General features: G+C 45.5%; 1 protein-coding gene and 1 long non-coding RNA gene across 2 annotated transcripts; one reads left to right on the forward strand and one right to left on the reverse strand.

Moving 5' to 3' along the window:
- The first annotated feature begins 1,579 nt into the window (after window positions 1–1,579).
- On the forward strand, window positions 1,580–5,922 carry FBXL12 (F-box and leucine rich repeat protein 12). Its single transcript, XM_038567376.1, has 3 exons — window positions 1,580–1,921; window positions 2,032–2,104; window positions 4,489–5,922. Exons 1-3 carry the CDS (start codon window positions 1,836–1,838, stop codon window positions 5,308–5,310), a joined length of 981 nt encoding a protein of 326 aa, XP_038423304.1. The 5' UTR covers window positions 1,580–1,835; the 3' UTR covers window positions 5,311–5,922.
- A 216-nt stretch (window positions 5,923–6,138) lies between these two features.
- Window positions 6,139–20,118, reverse strand: LOC119877330. The gene is made up of 3 exons (XR_005375142.1): window positions 20,005–20,118; window positions 6,991–7,046; window positions 6,139–6,587 (listed from the first exon to the last, which is right to left on the reverse strand). It is a non-coding gene; the product is annotated as an uncharacterized LOC119877330 (long non-coding RNA).
- Between the last annotated feature and the right edge of the window lie 1,494 nt (window positions 20,119–21,612).

Consider the following 21,612-nt stretch of genomic DNA (forward strand, 5'->3'; position numbering starts at 1 on the left):
GTGGTAACAAATCTGTAAACAAATTGAATACTCATCAATACAGGAATGTTGAATAAATTTCGCTGTTCTTATAAACTGCTAATTTTTTAAAACATTTTTTTAAATTTATTTATGATAGTCATACAGAGAGAGAGAGAGAGGGGCAGAGACACAACAGGCAGAGGGAGAAGCAGGCTCCATGCACCGGGAGCCTGATGTGGGATTCGATCCCGGGTCTCCAGGATCGCGCCCTGGGCCAAAGGCAGGCGCCAAACCGCTGCGCCACCCAGGGATCCCCAAACGGCTAATTTTTAAATGAACTACTAATTTAGTGAATGATGGTGGTACCTTGCTGGCTCAGTCTGCAGCATGGGACCCTTGATCTTGGGGTTGTGGGTTCCAGCCCCATCTTGGGCATAGAAAATACTTGAAAATAAAATCTTAAAAATAGTGATATGGGCATGTAGCTGTCAGTGGGTAGAATATGTGACTCTTGATCTCCAACTTGTAAGTTCAAGACCCAGGTTGGGTATAGAGATTACTTAAAAATAAAATCTTTTTTTAAATGATTTATTTATTTATTCATAGAGACAGAGTGAGAGAGAGGCAGAGACACAGGCAGAGGGAGAAGCAGGCTCCATGCAGGGAGCCCGACATAAGACTCGATCCCTGGACTCCAGGATCACGCCCTGGGCGAAAGGCAGACGCCAAACCGCTGAGCCACGCAGGGATCCCCATTGCTCATTTAAAAAAAAAATATTTTATTTTGGGCAGCCCGGGTGGCTCAGCGGTTTAGCGCCTGCCTTGCGCTCAGGGTGTGGTCCTGCAGTTCCGGGATCGAGTCCCACATTGGGCTCCCTGCATGGAGCCTGCTTCTCCCTCTGCCTGTGTCTTTGCCTCTCTCTCTTTCTGTGTCTCCCATGAATAAATAAATAAAATATATTTTTTAAATGAGCAATATATATTTGGTGGGAGTGTCAGTTCAGCCTCTGTGGAGAACAATTTGGGACTATCAATCTAAATGAAAAATTGAACACACCCTTTGTTAAACTATTTCTGTTCTACAAATTTATTCTTGTTCATAGGCATCAAAAAGCATTAGTAAATAAAAAAGGGCCTCGCTCCCCCTTAGGACAACCCCGGGTTGTTCCCCGCCCCCCACCCTGCACCTCCGCTGTCAGGGCGCCTTCCCAGCTGGGTCCTGGGGGCTGTAGCCCCGCCCCCGGCCCCTCGTCACCGCCCTTGGCCCCGCCCCTGGGCCTCCCGTCACCACCCCAGCCACTTATCTCGGCTCTATCTCCATCCTTAGCCCCGCCGGAGCCTCCGCCCCGCCCCTAGCCCCGCCCCCAGCCTTGTCCCAGCCCTTAATCCCGCTCCAGGGCCTCGTCCTCGACCCAAACACGCCCCGGGTCTCCCGTCACCTCCCCAGGCTCGCCCCGGGGCCCCTAGTCACCGCCCCAGCCGCGCCTTCCAGGTTTGGTCCGAGCCCTAGCCCCGCCCCCAGCCTCGTCACCGCCCCTGGCCCCGCCTCCGGAACGCCCCGAGCTTCGGCTAGCCCCGCCCCCTGCCTCGTCACCGCCCCTGGCCCCGCCTCCGGGCCGCGCCGGAGCTTCAGCCACGCCTTCCGGGCTCGGGCCTGGTTCCCAGCCCCATCCTCCGCGCTCCGTCCGGGTCGCGGCGGCTCTGTCGCTGGGACCGGACCATGTTCCCGCAGGAGGAAAGCTGAAAGTCCGTCCGCTGCCGGAGGCGGCGGCCACCGCTCTGCTGGCACCCCCGCCCTCCGCCGCCCGCTGGCCTCCCCGGGACGAGATCCCGAAGCCCCTCAGCCGCCAGCGGAAGTGGGTGTCGGCCGGATCATGGCGACTTTGGCCGACCTGCCGGACTCAGTCCTGTTGGAGATCTTCTCCTACCTCCCGGTCCGGGACCGGATCCGCATCTCCAGGTGCCGGCCCGCACCCCGCGCGGGGAGGTGGCGGGAAGGCCGGGGCCGGGGCCGGGGCCGGGGCCGGGGCCGGGGCCGGGGTTGTTCTAACGGCGGGTCCCCTCCCCCAGGGTTTGTCACCGCTGGAAGAGGCTGGTGGACGACCGGTGGCTCTGGCGACATGTCGACCTGACGCTGTACACGGTACGCGGGGCCGACCGGGCGGGCGTGGGCCGCGGTGGGGCGTCTGGCCCTCGAACCCCGGATTTGGAGCTTGGCAGCCCGGGGCGCGTCGGGCAACGTCGCTTGCCTGCTCCTCAGCCTGTTTCCCCATCGCCCAACCGGGGATAAGCGAGATCGTGCAGGGAGAGAGCTTAGAGCCGCGTCTGGCACACAGTGAGCATATGACAAAAGTTAGTTGCTTACATCGTGTATTAATGAGTTTTCCTGGAGAAATCATTTTCCAGATTCAACTTAATTTCCAGAATTTATTTCCTGAGTAGCGCAACCAAACCTTTTTACACTTTTCCCCATTTGCATCGTATTTATTTTTCCTGTTTTATTTAGCATGAACTATTTCAAATATATTATAGAAACGTGTAGAGGATTATATCTGAAACCAACTAGGCATTCATCACCCAGATTCTTTTTTTTTTTTTTTTTTTTTAAGATTTTATGTATTGGGCACCTGGCTGGCTCAGTGGTTGAGCATCTGCCTTCAGCTCGGGTCGTGGTCCCAGGATCCTGGGATCAAGTCCTGCATTGGGCTCCCCTCGGGGAGCCTGTGAGAGCCTGGATCCCAGGACCCCAGGATCAACAACCTGAGCTGAAGGCAGACGCTCAACCACTGAGCCACCCAGGTGTCCCATCATCACCTAGACTTCTCTCTCTCTCTTTTTTTTTTTTTTTAAGATTTTTAATTTATTTATTCATGAGAGACAAAGAGAGAGAGAGAGGGAGAGAGAGGCAGAGACACAGAGGGAGAAGGAGGCTCCATGCAGGGAGCCTGATGTGGGACTCGATCCCACGACTCCAGGATCACGCCTTGGGCTGAAGGCGGCGCTAAACCGCTGAGCCATCCGGGCTGCCCAGATTTTTTTTTTTTTTTTTAAGAATTTATTTATTTATTCATGAGGGGGAGAGAGAGAGAGAGAGAGAGAGAGAGAGAGAAAGAAAAGAAAGAAAGAAAATAAAAGAAAGAAAGAAAGAAGAAAAAGAAAGGAGAAAGAAAGAAAAGAAAAGAAAAGAAAAAGAAAAGAAAAGAAAAGAAAAGAAAAGAAAAGAAAAGAAATAAAAGAAGAAAAGAAAAGAAAAAAGACACAGGCAGAGGGAGAAACAGGCTCCATGCAGGGTCGCGGGACTCGGTCCTGGGTCCCCAGGATCACGTCCGGGCCAAGGCGGTGCTAAACCGCTGAGCCAACCAGGCTGCCCTACCCAGATTTAACCCACTTTGATCTTTGGTCATTTTTGCCGCACATCATGTGAAACATACATGCAAAGGTTTACGTATATATATATACACATGACATTTATAGATATATTCGTTACATTTTTTTGAAGCTGTCCTCAGAGGTAGCCACTATTGTAAAATGCGTTTGTAGTCTTCCGTTCACATTTTTATTTCCTTCCTGTGTGAGTGCAGGGAAGCAATATGTAATTTTGTTAATGTTTTCCTAAAATTTAAATAATGGTATTCTATTTAGGTAAATAAATGCTGCTTATTATATATCCACCCACAACTAGCTTTATTCACACAACATTGCTTTTGAGATTTATTTTGACTGAGAATGTAAATCTAGTTCATTCCTTTTAAAGTGTTAAATGAATATACCACAATTTATCTGTTTTCCTGTTGACAGACATTTAGTTATTTCCAACTTTCTACTATTATAAATAAGTGTTATAAAGGAATATTTCAGACTTGCCTGTGTATATAAATTACCTAAGGATCTTGTTAAAATGCTGATTCTGATTCAGTGAACTGGATGGGGCCCCAGATTCCAAATTTCGAATAACCTCCAGGGTTTATGCTATGCATTTTTTCTGCCTTTTTTTTTTTTAAAGGTAAAATGTACCTACAATAAAATGCACAGTGCTTCCAATATTTTGTTTTCTAGTAATTAGCTTTCCAGGGTTAATTTTTGCAGCTTTCACCATTTACTATGTTGTGATTATTCTTATTTATAACATGGCTCTAATTTACTCTGGACAGTTCTAGCCTTTTTCAGTTTTATTTTGTGTTGCTTATTTCTACTGGCAGTGGTCATTAAGAAAGGGATAAAATGCTGGTGAGTCGCTTTGCTTTCTTACTCCAGATAATGAGAATCCACTCAGTTGCTAAAGACAAATCTATTATGATCTTCTCTTTTCTTTCCTTGTTTTTGTTCAAACCTAGAAATCAAAATGATGGAATTAAATTCTCTTGCTACTCCTGTGAGGTGCAGGGTCAGGCTGGCAGGGGAAGAGCAGAAGCCCTGGGGAGCACTAGAGCCCCACCCATCCGGGGCCTGTCTGTCTCCAAGCAGCCAGGGGCCTTGGAATAATCTCCATTTCTCTCACCCTGTCACACCCATCTCTGGCTCTTACAGATGCGGCCTAAGGTCATGTGGCACCTCCTTCGCAGGTACATGGCATCCCGGCTCTATTCCCTACGGATGGGTGGCTACCTGTTCTCAGGCTCCCAGGCCCCCCAGCTGTCCCCTGCCTTGATGAGGGCCCTGGGCCAGAAGTGCCCTAACCTGAAGCGCCTCTGCTTACACGTGGCCGACCTGAGCATGGTGCCCATCACCAGCCTGCCCTGCACCCTGAGGACCCTGGAGCTGCACAGCTGTGAGATCTCCATGGCCTGGCTCCTGAAGGAGCAGGACCCCACTGTACTGCCCTTGCTTGAGTGCATCGTGCTAGACCGCGTCCCTGCCTTCCGAGATGAGCACCTGCAGGGCCTGACACGTTTCCGTGCTCTTCGGTCATTGGTGCTTGGCGGCACATACCGTGTGACAGAGACAGGGCTAGATGCAGGCCTCCAGGAGCTGAGCTACCTGCAGAGGCTGGAGGTGCTGGGTTGTACCCTCTCGGCTGACAGTACCCTCCTGGCCATCAGCCGCCACCTCCGAGATGTGCGGAAGATCCGGTTGACCGTGAGGGGCCTCTCTGCCCCTGGCCTGTCAGTCTTGGAGGGCATGCCAGCCCTGGAGAGTCTGTGCTTGCTAGGCCCTCTCATCACCCCAGAAATGCCTTCCCCAGCTGAAATCCTCTCCTCCTGCCTCACCATGCCCAAGCTCAGGGTTCTTGAGCTGCAGGGGCTGGGGTGGGAGGGTCAGGAGGCTGAGAGGATCCTGTGTAAGGGGTTGCCCCACTGTATGGTCATTGTCAGGGCCTGCCCCAAAGAGTCCATGGACTGGTGGATGTAACTGTACCACCTGTCCGTCTCGGCTTTTATTGGGGAGCCTCACATCATCTGAAAGGTACCTTGCAGTAGGCCCGTAATCAGGCTGACAGGGCCTCAAAGCCACAGGTAGGGAAAACTGAGGCCTTGGAGCCTCCAGACACTTGGAATCCCTATTTGCCAGTTGTTTGGCCTGTGACATCAGCCAGCCTCCTAGAGGGCCTGTATCCACATCTGGAAATAGGGAAGATCATAGCTACCTCATGGTTATGTTGCAAAGCCTTAACTCTTTACCAGCCCTGGGCCAAAAAGGTCCTTGATAAAGGGTCGTTCTCAGGAACAGGATGGATGCAGAAGGGTGGGGTTAGGAGTTAGGGAGACCTGAGGGGCCAAGGCCCCTTAGGAGGCTTGGAAAGACTGCCTATGCATGTGCACCCACACACCGACACACCATTGATATACCTACTTGCACACGAGAGACGTGATGAGAAAGCCAAGCAAGACTTATGCTTTCATCATCAAAAGTGTTAATGAAGGTTCTAAGTTGTATTTTCTGTACTTGGTATCCTGTATTTTCTGATTTTTCCACAATATATATTATTTTGCTATTAAAGAAAAATAATTTTTTTTCAAAAAAGCGTTTGGTTTATTCAACAAATGTTTCTTGACTGCACGCTATACCACAGGCACTGTTCTAGGCCCGGGGGCCACAGCAGTGAACAAAACAAGCCCTGAGTAGAAGGTAGGGCGATCGAGTGAATGCGTTGATGGAATAATTTTATTTTATTTTATTTTATTTTATTTATTTATTTTTTTTTTTTGGAATAATTTTAGAGACAATAAACCAGGTTCACATGATGGGCATGCTTGTGTCTGTTAGAGTGGGCGGGGCCAGCCACTCAAGTTTGGAGACCTGAGAGGTGATGAGGAACCCACTCTGGGAAGCACTGGGAAAAAGAAAAGACCAAAACACTGAGATGGGGGATAAGCTTGACATTTTTCAGGATTAGGAGGAACCGTGTGGCTGAAAGAACAAGTGATGAGCAGTGGGAAGTTAAGTCAGAGCTGAAGGGGTGAGGTTGGAGGGTCCCCACAGATGGTGCAGGTTTTAGGGGTTCAGTAAGTAGCAATTCCTGCCTGCTAAGTCTGAGCCACTTGAAAGAAACAGGTGGCAGGCTGATAGTGATCAGGAACGTAGTCCCTTGAGATGAGAGTTACTTCTGATCTGAGCCGGGTAGGAGGGCGTGTGTGACTCCACAGGTTCGCCACCTGCCCACCAGCCCAGCCCTGTGGTGGGCAGAGCTAGAAGAGAAAACGGGGCTGAGCTGGTACCCTTCATTCCTTGTCTCAAGCTCCCTTATCAGAGGATCTGGGTGTCTCATGCTTTCCCACTAGCAGGTGGAGTGGAGATTCTCCATCAGGCCATATGGGGACTATGGGATGAGTACTTCCAGTGTGGCCATGGTCAGAGTCTACTTGTCCCACGCCATGGTCAGATATGGCAGTTCCAGCCCAGGGCACCTGGGGAACTAGACTGATGCAGGCTGGGGTGTTGGGACTGGAGAGGTCTCAGGTTGAGGAATGGGATCTGTTTTGAGGGTATCTGGAGACCTGAGGTCTGTTGTGGGGAGTATGATGGAGTGGCCAACCCCACTCTTACACTGGGCTCTGCCGGTCGTCCTGGAATAGGTCGCTGATGCCCTACCTGGAGCTGCTTGAGGTGGAAAAATAGTTTCCTTCTTTCCTTTCTTCTTGTTTTTCCTGCAGAAATGGAGCAACAGGCATGAAATTGGAAGTAGTGGAATACGTGGAACTGTTTCGTAGTCAGCACTAGCAAGTAGTGATGGGGGAGGAGGAGCCCTAATTTGTAATGTTTGCCAACTTCTGTGGTGTAAGTATCCCATCATGGCTGGTTTCAAGTGACCAACAGACTAACAACGGGCTCTCAAAACTCCTGCAAGTTTAGCAATGGGCCCTCCTGAGCTGGCATGAGCTGGCTTCAGCATGCCATTGGTTAGTGGTGTCTTTCTTCCAGGTATACTGAACTTTAGTGACCCCTTTCCTGGGCTTAGCTAACTCTGAGGGGGTGGTAGGGTTATGGGACATAAGACAGAGCTCCTTCCACCCCTGACTGCTGCCTTCTCCTGGGTAAGGGGTTGGGGGCTTGAGGATGCCCTTTGTATTGAATGTACCGGAGATTTGTTTTATTTATTTTTAAATATTTTATTTATTTATTCATTAGAGACACACAGAGAGAGGTAGAGACACAGGCAGAGGAAGAAGCAGGCTCTCTGGGAGGAGCTTGATGCAGAACTCCATTCCAGGACCCCAGGATCACGACCTGAATTGAAGGCAGATACTCAACCACTGAGCCACCCAGGTGTCCCAGGCTTGTTTTATTCATGCATGGAGATAGACACAGAGACAACTGCCTTTGAAAGAAGACTATTACTTACACTTCCCAAGAGGAAGGGGCTTATTCCGTACAGAGCCACTATGGGGGAAAAAAACAGGGTCTGTAGGAGGCAAGGGTAATGGGAAAGCACAGACATGAGCCTTTATTACCAGGCAAGGCAGGGTAGTCTAGCTGAACAAGTTTAGATTTGGCTAGTTTGAATAATTTTGGTGGGCTCTAGGTGCGAGAGGTGGTCCCTAGTTGTCTATTACTTGGTCCTGGGGTGATTTAGGGCAGAGGGAATATTGATTTGCTGTGTAAGACTAAGATCAAGGAGGTAGTTGGATTGGTCAGTTTGCATATGAAAGTGTGCTCAAAGGCACTCCTCAAGGGGTGGTCCTTACCCAGGTTTGCAAGGCCCTAAGGTGTCAAAGCACCACAAAATATTGGGGAAAATGACTAATAAGCCCCCTTTGAAAGTAAAGGATAATCACAATAGCTAACATTGAGTGTCTATTTTGTGTCAGGTACTATGCTCAGTCCTTCATGCAGCCCAATGAAGATCTCTATTGAGGTATAATTCACACAAACAAGCAGCACATATTTAGGCGCATAATTTGATGAGTCCTAACACATGTGTTCACTTGTGAAACCATCACCACAATCAAGATAACACATATCTGGGATCCCTGGGTGGTGCAGTGGTTTAGCGCCTGCCTTTGGCCCAGAGCGCGATCCTGGAGACCTGGGATTGAATCCCACATCGGGCTCCCGGTGCATGGAGCCTGCTTCTCCCTCTGCCTATGTCTCTGCCTCCCTTTCTCTCTCTCTCTCTCTCTCTCTGTGTGACTAACATAAATAAAAAAACTTTTAAATAAAGATTTAACGATTAAAAAAAAAAGATAACACGTATTTCCATAACCCCTTAAGGTTTCCTCGTGGCTCCTTTTAACCCTCCCTTCCTCCACCCATGTTCTCAGGCAAACGCTGATCTGCTTTCTGTCACTACAGATTATTTTTATTTTCCTAGAATTTTACGTAAGTAGAATCATGTATTATATACTTTGTGTGTGGGGAGGTGTCTTTTTGTTCACTCACTGTAATGATGTTCAGATTCATCCAAGGTGTTTAGGAATTAAACTTTGTTCCTGAGTGGAATTCTGTCATGTGGATGTGTTAGTACAATTTGTTACTTACTCGTCTTTTGGTGGGTATTTGCGTTTAAACATACGTTTTTATTAAAATAATTTTTCCTGATATAAAAAATAACATATGCTTGTGAAGAATTTTAACATAGAAAGTGAGGGGTGCTTGGATGGCTCAGTAGCTTAAGCATCTGCCTTTGGCTCAGGTCATGATCCCAGGGTCCTGGGATCAAGCCCTTAGTAGGGCTCCTTGCTCATTGGGGAGTCTGCTTCTCCCTCTCCCTCTGCCCCTCCCCCACTTGTGCTCTTTTATTTATTATTATTATCATTTTTTAAAAGATTTTATTTATTTATTCATGAGAGAGAGAGAGAGAGAGAGAGGCAGAGGGAGAAGACAGGCTCCATGCAGGGAGCCCGATGTGGGACTCGATCCCAAGACTCCAGGATTACACCCTGGGCTGAAGGCAGGCGCTAAACCACTGAGCCACCCAGGGATCCCTGTCTTTTATTTATTAAATAAAATCTTATAAAAAACATTATAGAAAGTGAACCTCTTTCTAATCCCAGGCCCCCGAGGGAATTACCATGAGAAGTTAGATGTATAATCTTCTAGAATTTTGTCTACTGTTGGGACTTTGTAGAAAAATCAAAGATGTTACTTTTTTTAAAGAGTTTATTAATTTATTTTTAAGTAATCTCTAGACTTAATGTGGGGCTCAAACTTATGAACCCAGGATCAAGAGTTGTGTGCTCTTCCAACTGAGCCATCACACACCCTAGTCAGTGACATCTCTTAATGTCCGTTCTGAGTTTGAGACCAATCACGGGAGTTAGAGATGAAAACATCAGTGTTATGAGTAACAAAGCCTAAACTGAAGCATGATGGCTTTGCTATGCCTTGTTGGCCTTCTGATGTTTCACTGTTGCATTTGCCAAATGCACTCAGGCATGGTCCAACTGGTGAACCACAAAGCTCCTCTGGATGCTTAGTGTATGGCCCCAGCCTGGTCCAGCCCTCCTCTGGAGTCCTACTGACTCCCAAAGAGAGAGAGAAAGGCCAAGATTTGAAAACACTCAGTTCCTTCTTCCAAACATGCTATAAAGATTATGAGTGTGTACGTGCAGAAGTCACATCAGCTGACGTTTGTGCTCCTTGGACGTGGAAAGCCAGAGGAATGACATTTTCTCCCTAATGGATTAAGATAGATGGATATCTGTTTTGTGTCCATCTCAGCCTGTAATAGTGATGCTATTGGCTAGGAATGCCTGGAGCACTCATCTGGGCCCCTACTACTGGCAGCAAGCCACCACAGACACTGCCCTGACTGAACCACAACCTTGTGGTTCTTATTATGATTGCAAGACACACCTTAGCAACAAGTATCAGATAACTTTGAAAAATAAGATTTATTACTCACAAGTTTTGGAGGGAACATGGCATACCCAAGATTGCCAGGAAAGAGAGAAAAGAAAGAGAGAGAGAGAGCACATAGACCTGGGGGTTCTGTCTTTATTGGTGGTTAAGGGGGTGGAGGCCCTAGGGTTTTGTGGATTCACTCTTTATTGATGAATTTTGTTAACCATAAAAATAAAACAGTTATTTTCCCAGCAAAAAATGGGTTTATTCAGGAATAACAGAATTACACTTCAGGACATGCAGGTTATGGCAAAACCATAGGCAAGTCTGGAGAACAAAGGAGAGGAATGCTCTTTTACAGAGGAAAGGGGGAATTTGGGAGGGGTTGTTAGAAGCAAAAAGTCCATTGGAGTAAACGGAGAGTTTGAAGTATATGGCTTCTCGTTGGCTGAGGTGTGCAAGGCTCTCATTGGCTGGGCTATTGCTGAGCTAGGAAAAAAAGTCTTCCCTCCAACTGCTGGTATAGTAAAGGTACAGGCTGCTTGTTGAGAATACAAGGTAGTCTCTTCCCATTAGTTCTGCAAAGGGCCACAAGAGGGGGTATACTACTCCTTCTGGCCTCCTGACTCCATTTTCCTTTATTCTTTTTTTTTTTTTTTTTTTTTTTTAAGTGGGGTCCATACCCAGCATGGAGCTCAACATGGGGCTTAAACTTAGGGCCCTGAGATCAAGACCTGAGCTGAGATCAAGAGTTGGATGTTTAACCAACAGAGCCACCCAGGTGCCCTACTCCTGACTCTATTTCATTTTATTTTTAAAGATGTTATTTATTTATTCATGAGAGACACACACACACACACAGAGAGAGAGAGAGAGAGAGAGAGAGGCAGAGACACAGGCAGAGGGAGAAGCAGGTTCCCCACAGGGAGCCTGATGTGGGACTCGATCCCAGGATCCTGGGATCACGATTTGAGCCAAAGGCAGATGCTCAACCACTGAGCAACCCAGGTGTCCCTCCTGACTCCGTTTTAAGTGAGATTTCCTTTACTCAGCTTTGCAAAATGGATGCCTCTTTAATTAAAAGCTTAATGTCAGGCACTTGCACTGCACCTCCTTAAAAAGATGTTCCCTGGGCTCACTTACTCCTTCCTACACAAGAACAGCCTTTTTCTAACTAACCTTTAATATACTTATAGATCTTATGGTTGGAGTGTTCTTATTTCAATAGACCTTTTCTCCCTCTTGCAAAAATCCTTTTGAATGAAGTCTCTCTTTACCAATATCCAGAATTATTTTTGACAATGATAAACAAACAAAAATTCTTTGAGTCATTTTTGAGTCCTTGCCCTAAAACTACACAAATCCATCAGCAGATAGCCATCAGCTCTATCTTAATTTTAGCATCAGAGCTGGTCCCACTCCTTCCATTCTCCCTGGCCATCTTTCAGCTATCTCCATCTGTCATTGGGATTATTGCCTTAACTTTCTAGTTGTCCTCCCTGATTCTATCTTTGCATCCCTAGAGTCACACAACAGACAAGGAGAACTTAAAAAAAAAAATACACATCAGGGCAGCCTAGGTGGCTCAGCGGTTTAGTGCCGCCTTCAGTCCAGGGCCTGATCCTGGGGACCCCTAATTGAGTCCCACGTCAGGCTCCCTGCATGGTGCCTGCTTCTCCCTCTGCCTGTGTCTCTGCCTCTCTCTCTGTGTGTCTCTCATGAATAAATAAATACAATCTTAAAAAAAAATACACATCAGATAATGTTGCTCCTACAGCTCAAAACCCTTCAGGGGTACCCCCATTGCACTCAGGTAAAATCCACCATTCTTACATTTGCCCAGATGGCCTTGTATGATCTGATTCTATTGCTTCTCTGACTTCACTTCCAGCTAGTCTCCATCTTGCCCAACTCACTTCAAACATTTTAGACACTGGGCTTCTCCCATTTAGAGGCTAAACCTCTCCTACTTTAGGGCCTTTGCATTCTCACCCCAGAAATTCAGTCTTTCCCTAAATTCCTTCAACCAGATTGCTGGGAGTGAAGTGGAAATACTGTATGCACATGATTCTGGGCCTTAGTTTTCTCATCTGTCAAACCATTGTTCCTCTTGACCTCAAACACCAGGCAGATGTTATAACCAAAGGGATAATGGTATGGGAAAATGCTCTTTCAAGTGAGAAGTGTTGACCTTAACAATAAAACTAGTGGGGGCTCTTGGGTGGCTCAGTGGTTGAGCATCTGCCTTTGGCTCAGGTCGTGATCCCGGGGTCCTGGAATCGAGTCCCCCATTGGGCTTCCTGCATGGAGTCTGCTTCTCCCTCTGCCTGTGTCTCTGCCTCTCTCTGTGTGTCTCTCATGAGTAAATCAATAAGATCTTTGAAAAAACAAAACAATAAAATTGGTGGTTATTTTACCAGCAAAAATTTAGGCTTATTTACAAATAGCAAAAAATTGCAACCCCAGGCCCAAGCAAACTTTGGCAAAACCATAGGTAAAAACAAACAAACAAACAAACAAACAAACATAGGTAAGTGCCAACAACATAGTAGGGTATCTTTTTTTTTTTTTTTTTTAATAGAGGAGAAAGGGGGACTTGGGAGGGGCTGTTACGATCTAAAAGTCCATTGAAATAAACCGGGCATTTGAAATAGAGTGGCTTCTCATTGGTTGAGCTATTGCTGGGGGAGGAAGAAATCTTCCTGCCTTCTGCAGGGATAGTAAATTAGATCCACTTGGTCCCTCTCTTCCTGTTCGATTTGCAAGTGACAACTAGTGCTGGGCATAAAGCTCTCCCTGCCTGTCTCCCGAATCCCTTCTAAATGAGGTTTCCTTTTATTAATTTTCACAGAACTTCCCAATAGGGAAGCAGTTTTAGGGTCGGTTTCAAGAACAGCTGCTTGAGACAGTAATACCCTTACTTCCCAGAAGATGGCAGCACGTCACCGTATTTGTCAGGTAGATTATTTTGCCCTCTCAGGAATAGTGAGAAGTTGCTAATATTTGTATACTGCTTCACTTTTCATAAATGGGGAAAATGAAAGGAATGTATATTTTTGGCATCTCCTGTATTGCCTGGATACTTTGATTTACATCTGTGATTTAAATCAAAGCATGTCCCTCATCTCTCAGACCTCCCCAAAAACAAACAAATGGGAAATGAAGCAATTAAAAGGATGTATATATAGTGTCTAGGAGTAAACCTAACTGAAATATACGACCTTTTTTTAAAAAAAGATTGTATTCATTTATTCATGAGAGACACATGGTGAGAAGCAGAGACAAAGGCAGAGGGAGAAGCAGGCTCCCTGCAGGAAGCCAATTGCAGGACTCAATCCCAGACCCCGGGATCAGGACCTGAGCCAAAGGCAGATGCTCAATCATTGAGCCACCCAGGGGCCCCTGCCTTCTGTATTTTAAATGAGAACTGTTAAAAGGATTCAAGTATGGATGATCTTAAATGTGCTGCGTGAAGGAAGCCTTGCACAAATGTATATATTATATGATTCTATTTAGATGGGAGTTCTGAGGAAAAAAAAGTAATCTGTAGTGCAAAACTGAAGAACAGTGGTTGGGGGGAAGTTTTGGGTGCAAAGGGATAAGAACTTCCTTAAGTGAGGATAACTATATTTTGAGAGACATTTGGATGGCATAGATGTATTTATCAAAACTCAAGTAACATACACTTTAGATTTAATTTCACTTTATGTAAATTTTTCCTCAAAAAATGTTGTATGCAAATATTAAGCTGTAGTTGATATATATATATTGAAAAATACGGGAAGATAGGTACTGATGTCAAATGTTACTTTGAAAATCATGTAAAAAAAGTTGGATGGGTAGATGGAAGGATGGATAAATATGTGATAATGCATTTATAGGAAAATGCTAATGGTACAATCTAGGTGATGCTCATAAGGTGTAACTATGAAATTCCTAAAAATTGCAATATACTTGAAAATTTGGATATTAAATTATTAGGGAGAAAGCTCAATCAATACACTTGGGGGATATATTGTTTATGGAAATCCTGTTTAAGATGTAAATAAAAAAGGAGGGGCGCCTGGGTGGCTCACCTGGTTAAGTGGCTGACTCCTGACTTAGCTCAGGTCATGATCTCAGGGTTCTGGGATTGAGCATGATATTGGCTCTGCACTGGGTGTGGAGCCTGCTTAAGACTCTCTCTCTCCCCCCTCCCCCACCTCTTGGGCACACTCACTCTCAAGAAAATATGTAAATACAAAAAATATCTGGCTGCATCAAAATTTAATATAGAATTGAAATATAGGAAGCAAGCCAGAAGGCATATGTAATATAAAAAAAGATGAAGGAATAAATCCAGGAAATACCACTTACTCCTATGTGTCAATGACAACAGGCAAGCAATTCAATAGAAAATTGGCATGGCAAAAAAAAAAAAAAAAAAAAAAAAAAAAAAAAAAAAAAAAAAAGAAAATTGGCATGGAGGGTGCCTGGGTGGCTCAGTTGGTTAAGTGTCTGCCTTTAGCTTGGGTCATGATCTCAAGGTCCTGGGATCAAGTTCCGCATTGGGCTCCCTGCTTAGTGTGGAGTCTACTTCTCCCTCTCCCTCTACCCTTTCCCCCTGCTCATGCTCGCTCTCTCTCTCTCTCTCTCTCTCTCTCATGCTCACTCTCTCTCAAATAAATAAAATCTTTAAAAAAACTGGCATGGATATAGGCAATTTATAGATAAGGAAATAATAGAAACCATAACATTAAAGACAGATCTGTTGGCAGTAAAGAACTCTATCAAAAAGAAACCATGGGATGCCTGGTTGGATCAGTCAGTTAGGTATCTGACTCTTGATTTCAGCTCAGATCATGATCTCAGGGTCCTAAGATTGAGCCCTGCTTCAGCAAGCTCAGTGGGGAGTCTGCTTGAGATTCTCTCTCTCTCCCTTTCCCTCTGGTCCTCCCCACTGCTCTTTTTCTCTCTCTCTTTCTCAAATAAATAGATAAATCTTTAAAAAGTCACCATTATGAAAGGGAAAATAAGCTATAATGAGGGATAAAATATATGAAATATATATATCTGAAAAAGAACTGCTGTCCAGGTAAATGGAACACTTCTACATTATCATAAGAAGAATGGGATCTCTGGGTGGTTCAGTGGTTTAGCACCTGCCTTTGGCCCTGGGCATGATCCTGGAGTCCTGGGATGGAGTCCCGGGATGGAGTCCCACATCGAGCTCCCTGCATGGAGCCTGCTTCTCCCTCTGCCTGTATCTCTGCCTCTCTCTCTCTCTGTCTCTCATGAATTAATAAACAAAATATTTTTTTAAAAAAGAAAAAGACAAAAATTCCAAAGGAAAAAAGTGTGAGAGCCTTGAGTAGGCAGTTCACAAAAGGTTTCCAAACAATAAACATATGAAAAGATGCTCAGTTTCAGTGATTTGTGTAATGGGAATAAAACCATCTGGAGATGCTAGTACACACCTAATACAGTGCTGAAAATTATAGGCTGACAATACCAAGTATGGATAAGGATGCAGAACAGTAATGCTCATGCACTGTGTGGGAGTATACATTTGCACAATCATTTCTTTCTAACCAATATAATATGGCAGAGATGATGGGATGCCACTGTTGTAATTATACTGCATTATATAAAACTTGCTAGCAGACTGTCATCCCTAGAGTCTTCCTTTCTATTGCTGGCATTGAAGAAGCAGGCTTTCATGAATAGTGATGTGGAGCCAGTGAACAAATAAGAATTCTTGAGACCTTCTTGTGCAAAAAGGTGCTTTTATCATAGCATGGGAACCTATGGGCAGAAAGAGCTGCACTGCGATTATGAGGAGTAATTGATTGTATACTTTTTAGTTGGTGGGGGTTAGGGATAATGTAAGTCTCTAAGGAATTTGTGCATGTTAAAAGCAAGGTCTTTAGCCTTCTTGGAGGGCTAGCTATTAAGATAAGGTTGCTTTTAGTCTCTAATGAGACATCAGTAATAAAACAGCCAAACAGCCTTGAGGAATGTCAATGCTCTGCATATCTCAGGGATTTATTAGTGGGCTGCAAGTTGTAAGGAGACTTAATTTTAGCTACATTTCTCTTGCCTTTGTTCTGGTCAAATAGTACAGCCAAAAGGAAATTAAGTTTGCCAATAAGCTGATGGAGTTTAGAGTAGATCCTTATTCCCCAGTTGAGTAACTAATGAAGACCTGGCCCTGGATAGCCTGAACTCAGCCTTGTGAAACTCTAACACAGATAACCTAGCTAAATCATAGAAACTGAGATTATGTTGTAAGCCACAGAGTTTATAGTACTTTGTTAAACAGCACGGAAAACTAATATAATCCATTTAGAAAACACATCAATTATGGTGGAGGATATGTACACCCAGGGACTCTTTTAATTCTATTCTTTGAAATGTATACAATAGGAGTGCTTAAAAAAATAGGAATGCTTGCACACAGGCATCAAGAGATACATACTAGTACAAGAATATTCAGATAAGCATGATCTGAAACAGCCCCGAACTAGAAACAATTTAAAGCCCATCATCAGGGATCCCTGGGTGGCGCAGTGGTTTGGCGCCTGCCTTTGGCCCAGGGCGCGATCCTGGAGACCCGGGATCAAATCCCACATTGGGCTCCTGGTGCATGGAGCCTGCTTCTCCCTCTGCCTATGTCTCTGCGTCTCTTTCTCTCTGTGTGACTATCATAAATAAATAAAAAAAATTAAAAAAAAAAATAAAGCCCATCATCACTAAAATGGGAAATAGACTGCAGCATATTCAAAGTAATAATGTAATACTATACATTATCATGAATGAACAGAAGTATACACAGTAATATGCATGAATCCCACAAAACATTTAAAAAACCCTGTATGATTCATTTTCTGTAAGCCAAAAACATATGAAATTAAACTGTAGTAATCAGAAATGAATACTTAGGTGGTACAAGTATAAAAAAAGGCAAAGAAGTGGTAACCATAGAAAATGAGGATATTGCTCCTTTTTTAAGTGGGGAGCCAGGAGTTCGTGATTGAGAAAGGGTACATGGGTTGTGGGGGTTTTCATTTTAAAAGTTGTTTAAAATTTAAACTCTAGGGCCACCTGGCTGACTCAGTCAGTGGAATATGCAACTCTTGATCTTGGGGTTGTAAGTTTGAGCCCCATGTTAGATGTAGAGATAACTTAAAAATAAAATTTTGGGGCACCTGGCTGGCTCAGTCAGTGGAGTGCTACTCTTGACCTTGGGCTTGTAAATTTGAGCCCCATGTTAGTTGTAGAGATTACTTAAAGATAAAATCTTTGGGGGGTGCCTGGGTGGCTCAGTCCTTAAGTGTCCAACTCTAGGTTTTGGTTCAGGTCATGATCTTGGGGTCAAGCCCAGGTCAGGCTCTGTGCTGGGCATAGAGCCTACTGAAGATTCTGTCTCTTCCTCTCTAAAAAATTAAATAAGAATAAAACCTTTAACAATAAATAAGATCACTGGGTGACAGGCACTGAGGGAGGCACTTGATGGGATGAGCACTGGGTGTTATTCTGTATGTTGGCAAATTGAACACCAATAAAAATAAATTTATAAAAATAAATAAATAAATAAGATTTTTTAAAATAAAATAAAATTTAAACTATAAATTTGTTTCCTGTTGTGAAAATTAATAAAAGGAAACCTCACTAAAGTGGAGTCAGGAGGCCAGAAGAGCTAGGTCTCACGCTCTACCATGTCACGTTAACCATAGGAAGAACTGGCAATTCCAGGTCCCAAATAGGAAAAGATGTGCATTGCGTCTCCTACAAGAAATTGACTCCCCAGGCAACTTAGCCAATGAGAAACTCCTCATCACTCTCAAATCTTGCTTTTATCCAATTGACTTTTGTTCAAAACAACTTCTCCTAGCTTATTCCTTCTTTTCCGTGAATAACATTCCTCTCCTTTGCTGGACTAGCCTATGGTTTTTGCCACAGTTTGCTTGTCTCAAATTGTAATTCTTGGCTATTTCTGAATGAACCCAATTTTGCTGGTAAAATAAGCTTTATTTTTAAGGTCAAAACTTTTTAAAAATAGTATTTCTTATTTTTAAAACATGGTTTAAAAATAACTAATGAGGGGATCCCTGGGTGGCTCAGCGGTTTGGTGCCTGCCTTTGGCCCAGGGCGTGGTCCTAGAGTCCTGGGATCTAGTCCTACATCGGGCTCCCTGCGTGGAGCCTGCTTCTCTCTCTGCCTATGTCTCTGTCTCTCTCTCTGTTTCTTTCGAATAAATAAAATCTTTTTTAAAAAGTAACTAATGAATCTCTACAGGATTCAGTTTGTAAATATACTAGAAATATTCCAATGTGGCACCGACATGTTTTCTTGCATGTTTGTTCTACCATCTGTCCTCTTCCCCCCAAAAAATAAAGTTCTGAAGGTATGACTCAAGTTGATGAATGAATGAAAGGAAAAGCATTACTGAGGGAAATGAGGGTAACTACATCAAACTAAAACCAGCAAACGCGATACATAAAAGATCTAAACCTGTTCATACCTAAATCTAAACATCCTTTATTATTTGTCATATAAAAACAGACAAGTTTAAATAAAGTCATCAATCCCAAGATTAATGGGAAATGTAAGACAAACTCAAAGATAATACTGAAAAACTACTGAGAACGGACAAGAGTGTTTTTCAAGAAGAGTGAGGAGGGGGCACCTGGGTGGCTCTTTGGGCTGAGCATGTGCCCTTCCGCTCAGGTTGTGACCCCATGGTCCTGGGATGGAGACCAGCGTCAGCCTCTCTCTTCCAAGAGGAGCCTGCCTCTCCCTTTGCCTCCCTCTCGCTCTGTGTCTCGTGAATGAGTAAACAATATCTTTTTTTTTTTAAGATTTTATTTATTTATTCATGAGAGGGAGAGAGAGAGGCAGAGACACAGGCAGAGGGAGAAGCAGGCTCCATTCAGGGAGCCCGATGTGGGACTCGATCCCGGGTCTCCAGGATCAGGCCCTGGGCTGAAGGCAGCGCTAAACCGCTGAGCCACTCGGGCTGCCCTATATCTTTAAAAAAGAAAAAGAATCGTGAGAGGGGATGTATCGGTTATCTACTGCTGCATAACAAAGCACCCCTAAGGTTAGTACATCCTTGAAGCCAGCTGCGAGAACTCAAGAGAACAGTATTTTTTGAGCGGAAGCTGCCGGGCAGGTGCGGGGTGGAGGGGACCGGGCTCCCCTCACAAAACTCCGGAGCATTCTGGTCCCGCCCCCACCCCGTACGGTAGGCGGTGGGCAGGGGAGGAAGGGGTGGAGAGGGAAAGGGTGGAAGGGGAGAGTGGAGCGGAGGAGGGGTGGGGGGATGGAAGCGGGGGCGACCTAGGGCCTCCGCACGGAGGCCAGAGGACGCAGCCGCCGCCCCTCCCGCGGGCCCTGCCGGGGCCTTCTACTTTCCAAGCCCCGAGACCGGAAGCGGGGTGCGCGTCCCGGGGCGGCCGCCATCTTCCCTGTAACCGCACCACGGTTTTTGTCGTTATTTGCTTCCAGCACAGAAGACCGGCTGCAGGTGCAAGGTCCCGCCGGGAGCTGGGAGGAGGGCCCCCCTAGAGGGCGGGGCGTCGACGAAAGTGAGGAGGCGGGGCTCTGGGCAGGCGGGGCTTCAGTGAGGGTGAGCAAACAGGGGCCGGGAGGGCGGGGTCCCTGGAGGCGGGGCTCCCGGAAGGCGGGGTCTCAGTGAGGGGGTAAATGGTGCCCCGGGTGAGAGCAGGGGGCCGGGGAGGCGGGGCCTTAGTGAGGGCGGGCCAGCGGCGTGCCAGGGGGCGTGGTCACGCGGGGCGGTCCCTCGGGGAGGGGGCGGGGCCTCGCGGGCTGGGCGGTCACCTGTCGGCGGCTGGTCCTCTTTGGCGTCCTGCGGTTTTCCTGAGCTGCGGAGGCCGTTGGCTTCGGCGGGGGAACAGGTCTTGGTGAAATTCACATCAAGGACGTCCCCTTCTGCCTTCCTAATGCAAGAGAAGTTTACTCGCGGCTTGCTTTTGTGAGAATTGAGCTGAGAATCTCTTAAAACTTTTTTTTTTCCAGTTAATTACGTTTGATAAATTCGTTTGGGAAAAGGCTTCCTCAGGAATATAACGTGAGTGCCGATAAGTGAGTGTAATCAAGGAAATAAAATGAGGGGCGCCTGGTGGCTCAGGGGCTGAGGGTCGGCCTATCAACATTAACCACTGAGCCACCCAGGGATCCCCTCATATTTACCTTTTAAGAATTTTTCTTGGGGTGGCTCAGTGGTTGAGCGTCTGCCTTTGGCTCCGGTCGTGATCCCGGGGTCCTGAGATCGAATCCCACGTCCGGCTCCCGGTGCATGGAGCCTGCTTCTCCCTCTGCCTATGTCTCTGCCTCTCTCTCTCTCTCTCTGACTATCATAAATAAATAAAAAATAAAAAAAAATAAAAAAAACCAAAATCTCAATGTAGGGTAATGTATGTGGGTGCCTTTCCTAAGGCCACAGATGTTTGATTTAAAAACTAACCGGGGCCCCCGGGTGGCTCAGCTGGTTGAGCATCCAACTCTTAGTTTCAGCTCAGGGTTGTGAGAAGGAGCCCTGTGTTGGGCTCTGTGCTCAGTGGGGAGTCTGCTTGAGATTTTCTTTCTTCAGCTCTTTCAAATAAATAGATGAATCTTTGAAAATAAAATAAAAATCTCTTCCTTGGTTGAAAAGAAAGCTGGAGAATAGATGAAATATGAATCTGTAATCAGTAATGAGTGGGTCTAGAGTAGGCTGTTGGCAGGGCTCCAGATGAAAGGTGTTTGGTGTGTGTGGGGGAGGTGAGGTGGTAAAAGTCACTTGGATCAGTGAGATTAGCTGTGTGCAGAGGTGATGCTTTCAGCTATGTGTGGTATTTTTGTACTTTTTCTTTTTAAAAAATCATATTTTTTAAAGATAAAATTTTTTGTTTAATACTTTATTTATTTTAGAGAGAAAGAGGAGAAAGAACAGAGGGAGAGGGAGAAGCAGACTCCTGCTGAGCAAGGAGCCTGATGTGGGGCTGGATTTCAGGACCCTGGGATCATGAATCAAGGCAAAGGCAGGTGCTTAACCACACATGTGCCCTGACTTTAATTTTTCTTGATTACACAAGTGATGCATGGATATGTTGTTTTTGTTGTTTACATTGAAATAATTCAGAAAACTATGGAGTAAAAATGTTTCCCTTCAGATTCTCCTGGACAAGTGCACATAAAACGTAGTGTCATGCTTTTCTCTAGAGGCCTCCGGTGTTAACTGATGGCAATGTGGCCTTGCTGTCGTTTTTTTTTTTTTTTTGGTTGTTGTTGTTGTTTTGTTTTTTGTTTGTTTTTTGTTTTTTATGGTGATAAAATGTACATACCATAAAAATTTTCTTTATCCTTTTTTGAGGGTACTATTCATTGGCATTAAGTACATTCACATTATTGTGCAACGATTACCACCACGCATCTCCAAAACTTTAT

This window comes from Canis lupus, chromosome 20 (genome assembly GCF_011100685.1).
Source record: "Canis lupus familiaris isolate Mischka breed German Shepherd chromosome 20, alternate assembly UU_Cfam_GSD_1.0, whole genome shotgun sequence".
Classification (NCBI taxonomy): domain Eukaryota; kingdom Metazoa; phylum Chordata; class Mammalia; order Carnivora; family Canidae; genus Canis; species Canis lupus.

Bases quoted from the DNA above. Each gene is read 5' to 3' on its own strand.
- FBXL12 (XM_038567376.1), top strand. From the start codon at position 1,836: ATGGCGACTTTGGCCGACCTGCCGGACTCAGTCCTGTTGGAGATCTTC. The intron at 1,922-2,031 runs GTGCCGGCCCGC...CCCCTCCCCCAG, and splicing joins GACCGGATCCGCATCTCCAG to GGTTTGTCACCGCTGGAAGA. The intron at 2,105-4,488 runs GTACGCGGGGCC...TGGCTCTTACAG, and splicing joins TCGACCTGACGCTGTACACG to ATGCGGCCTAAGGTCATGTG.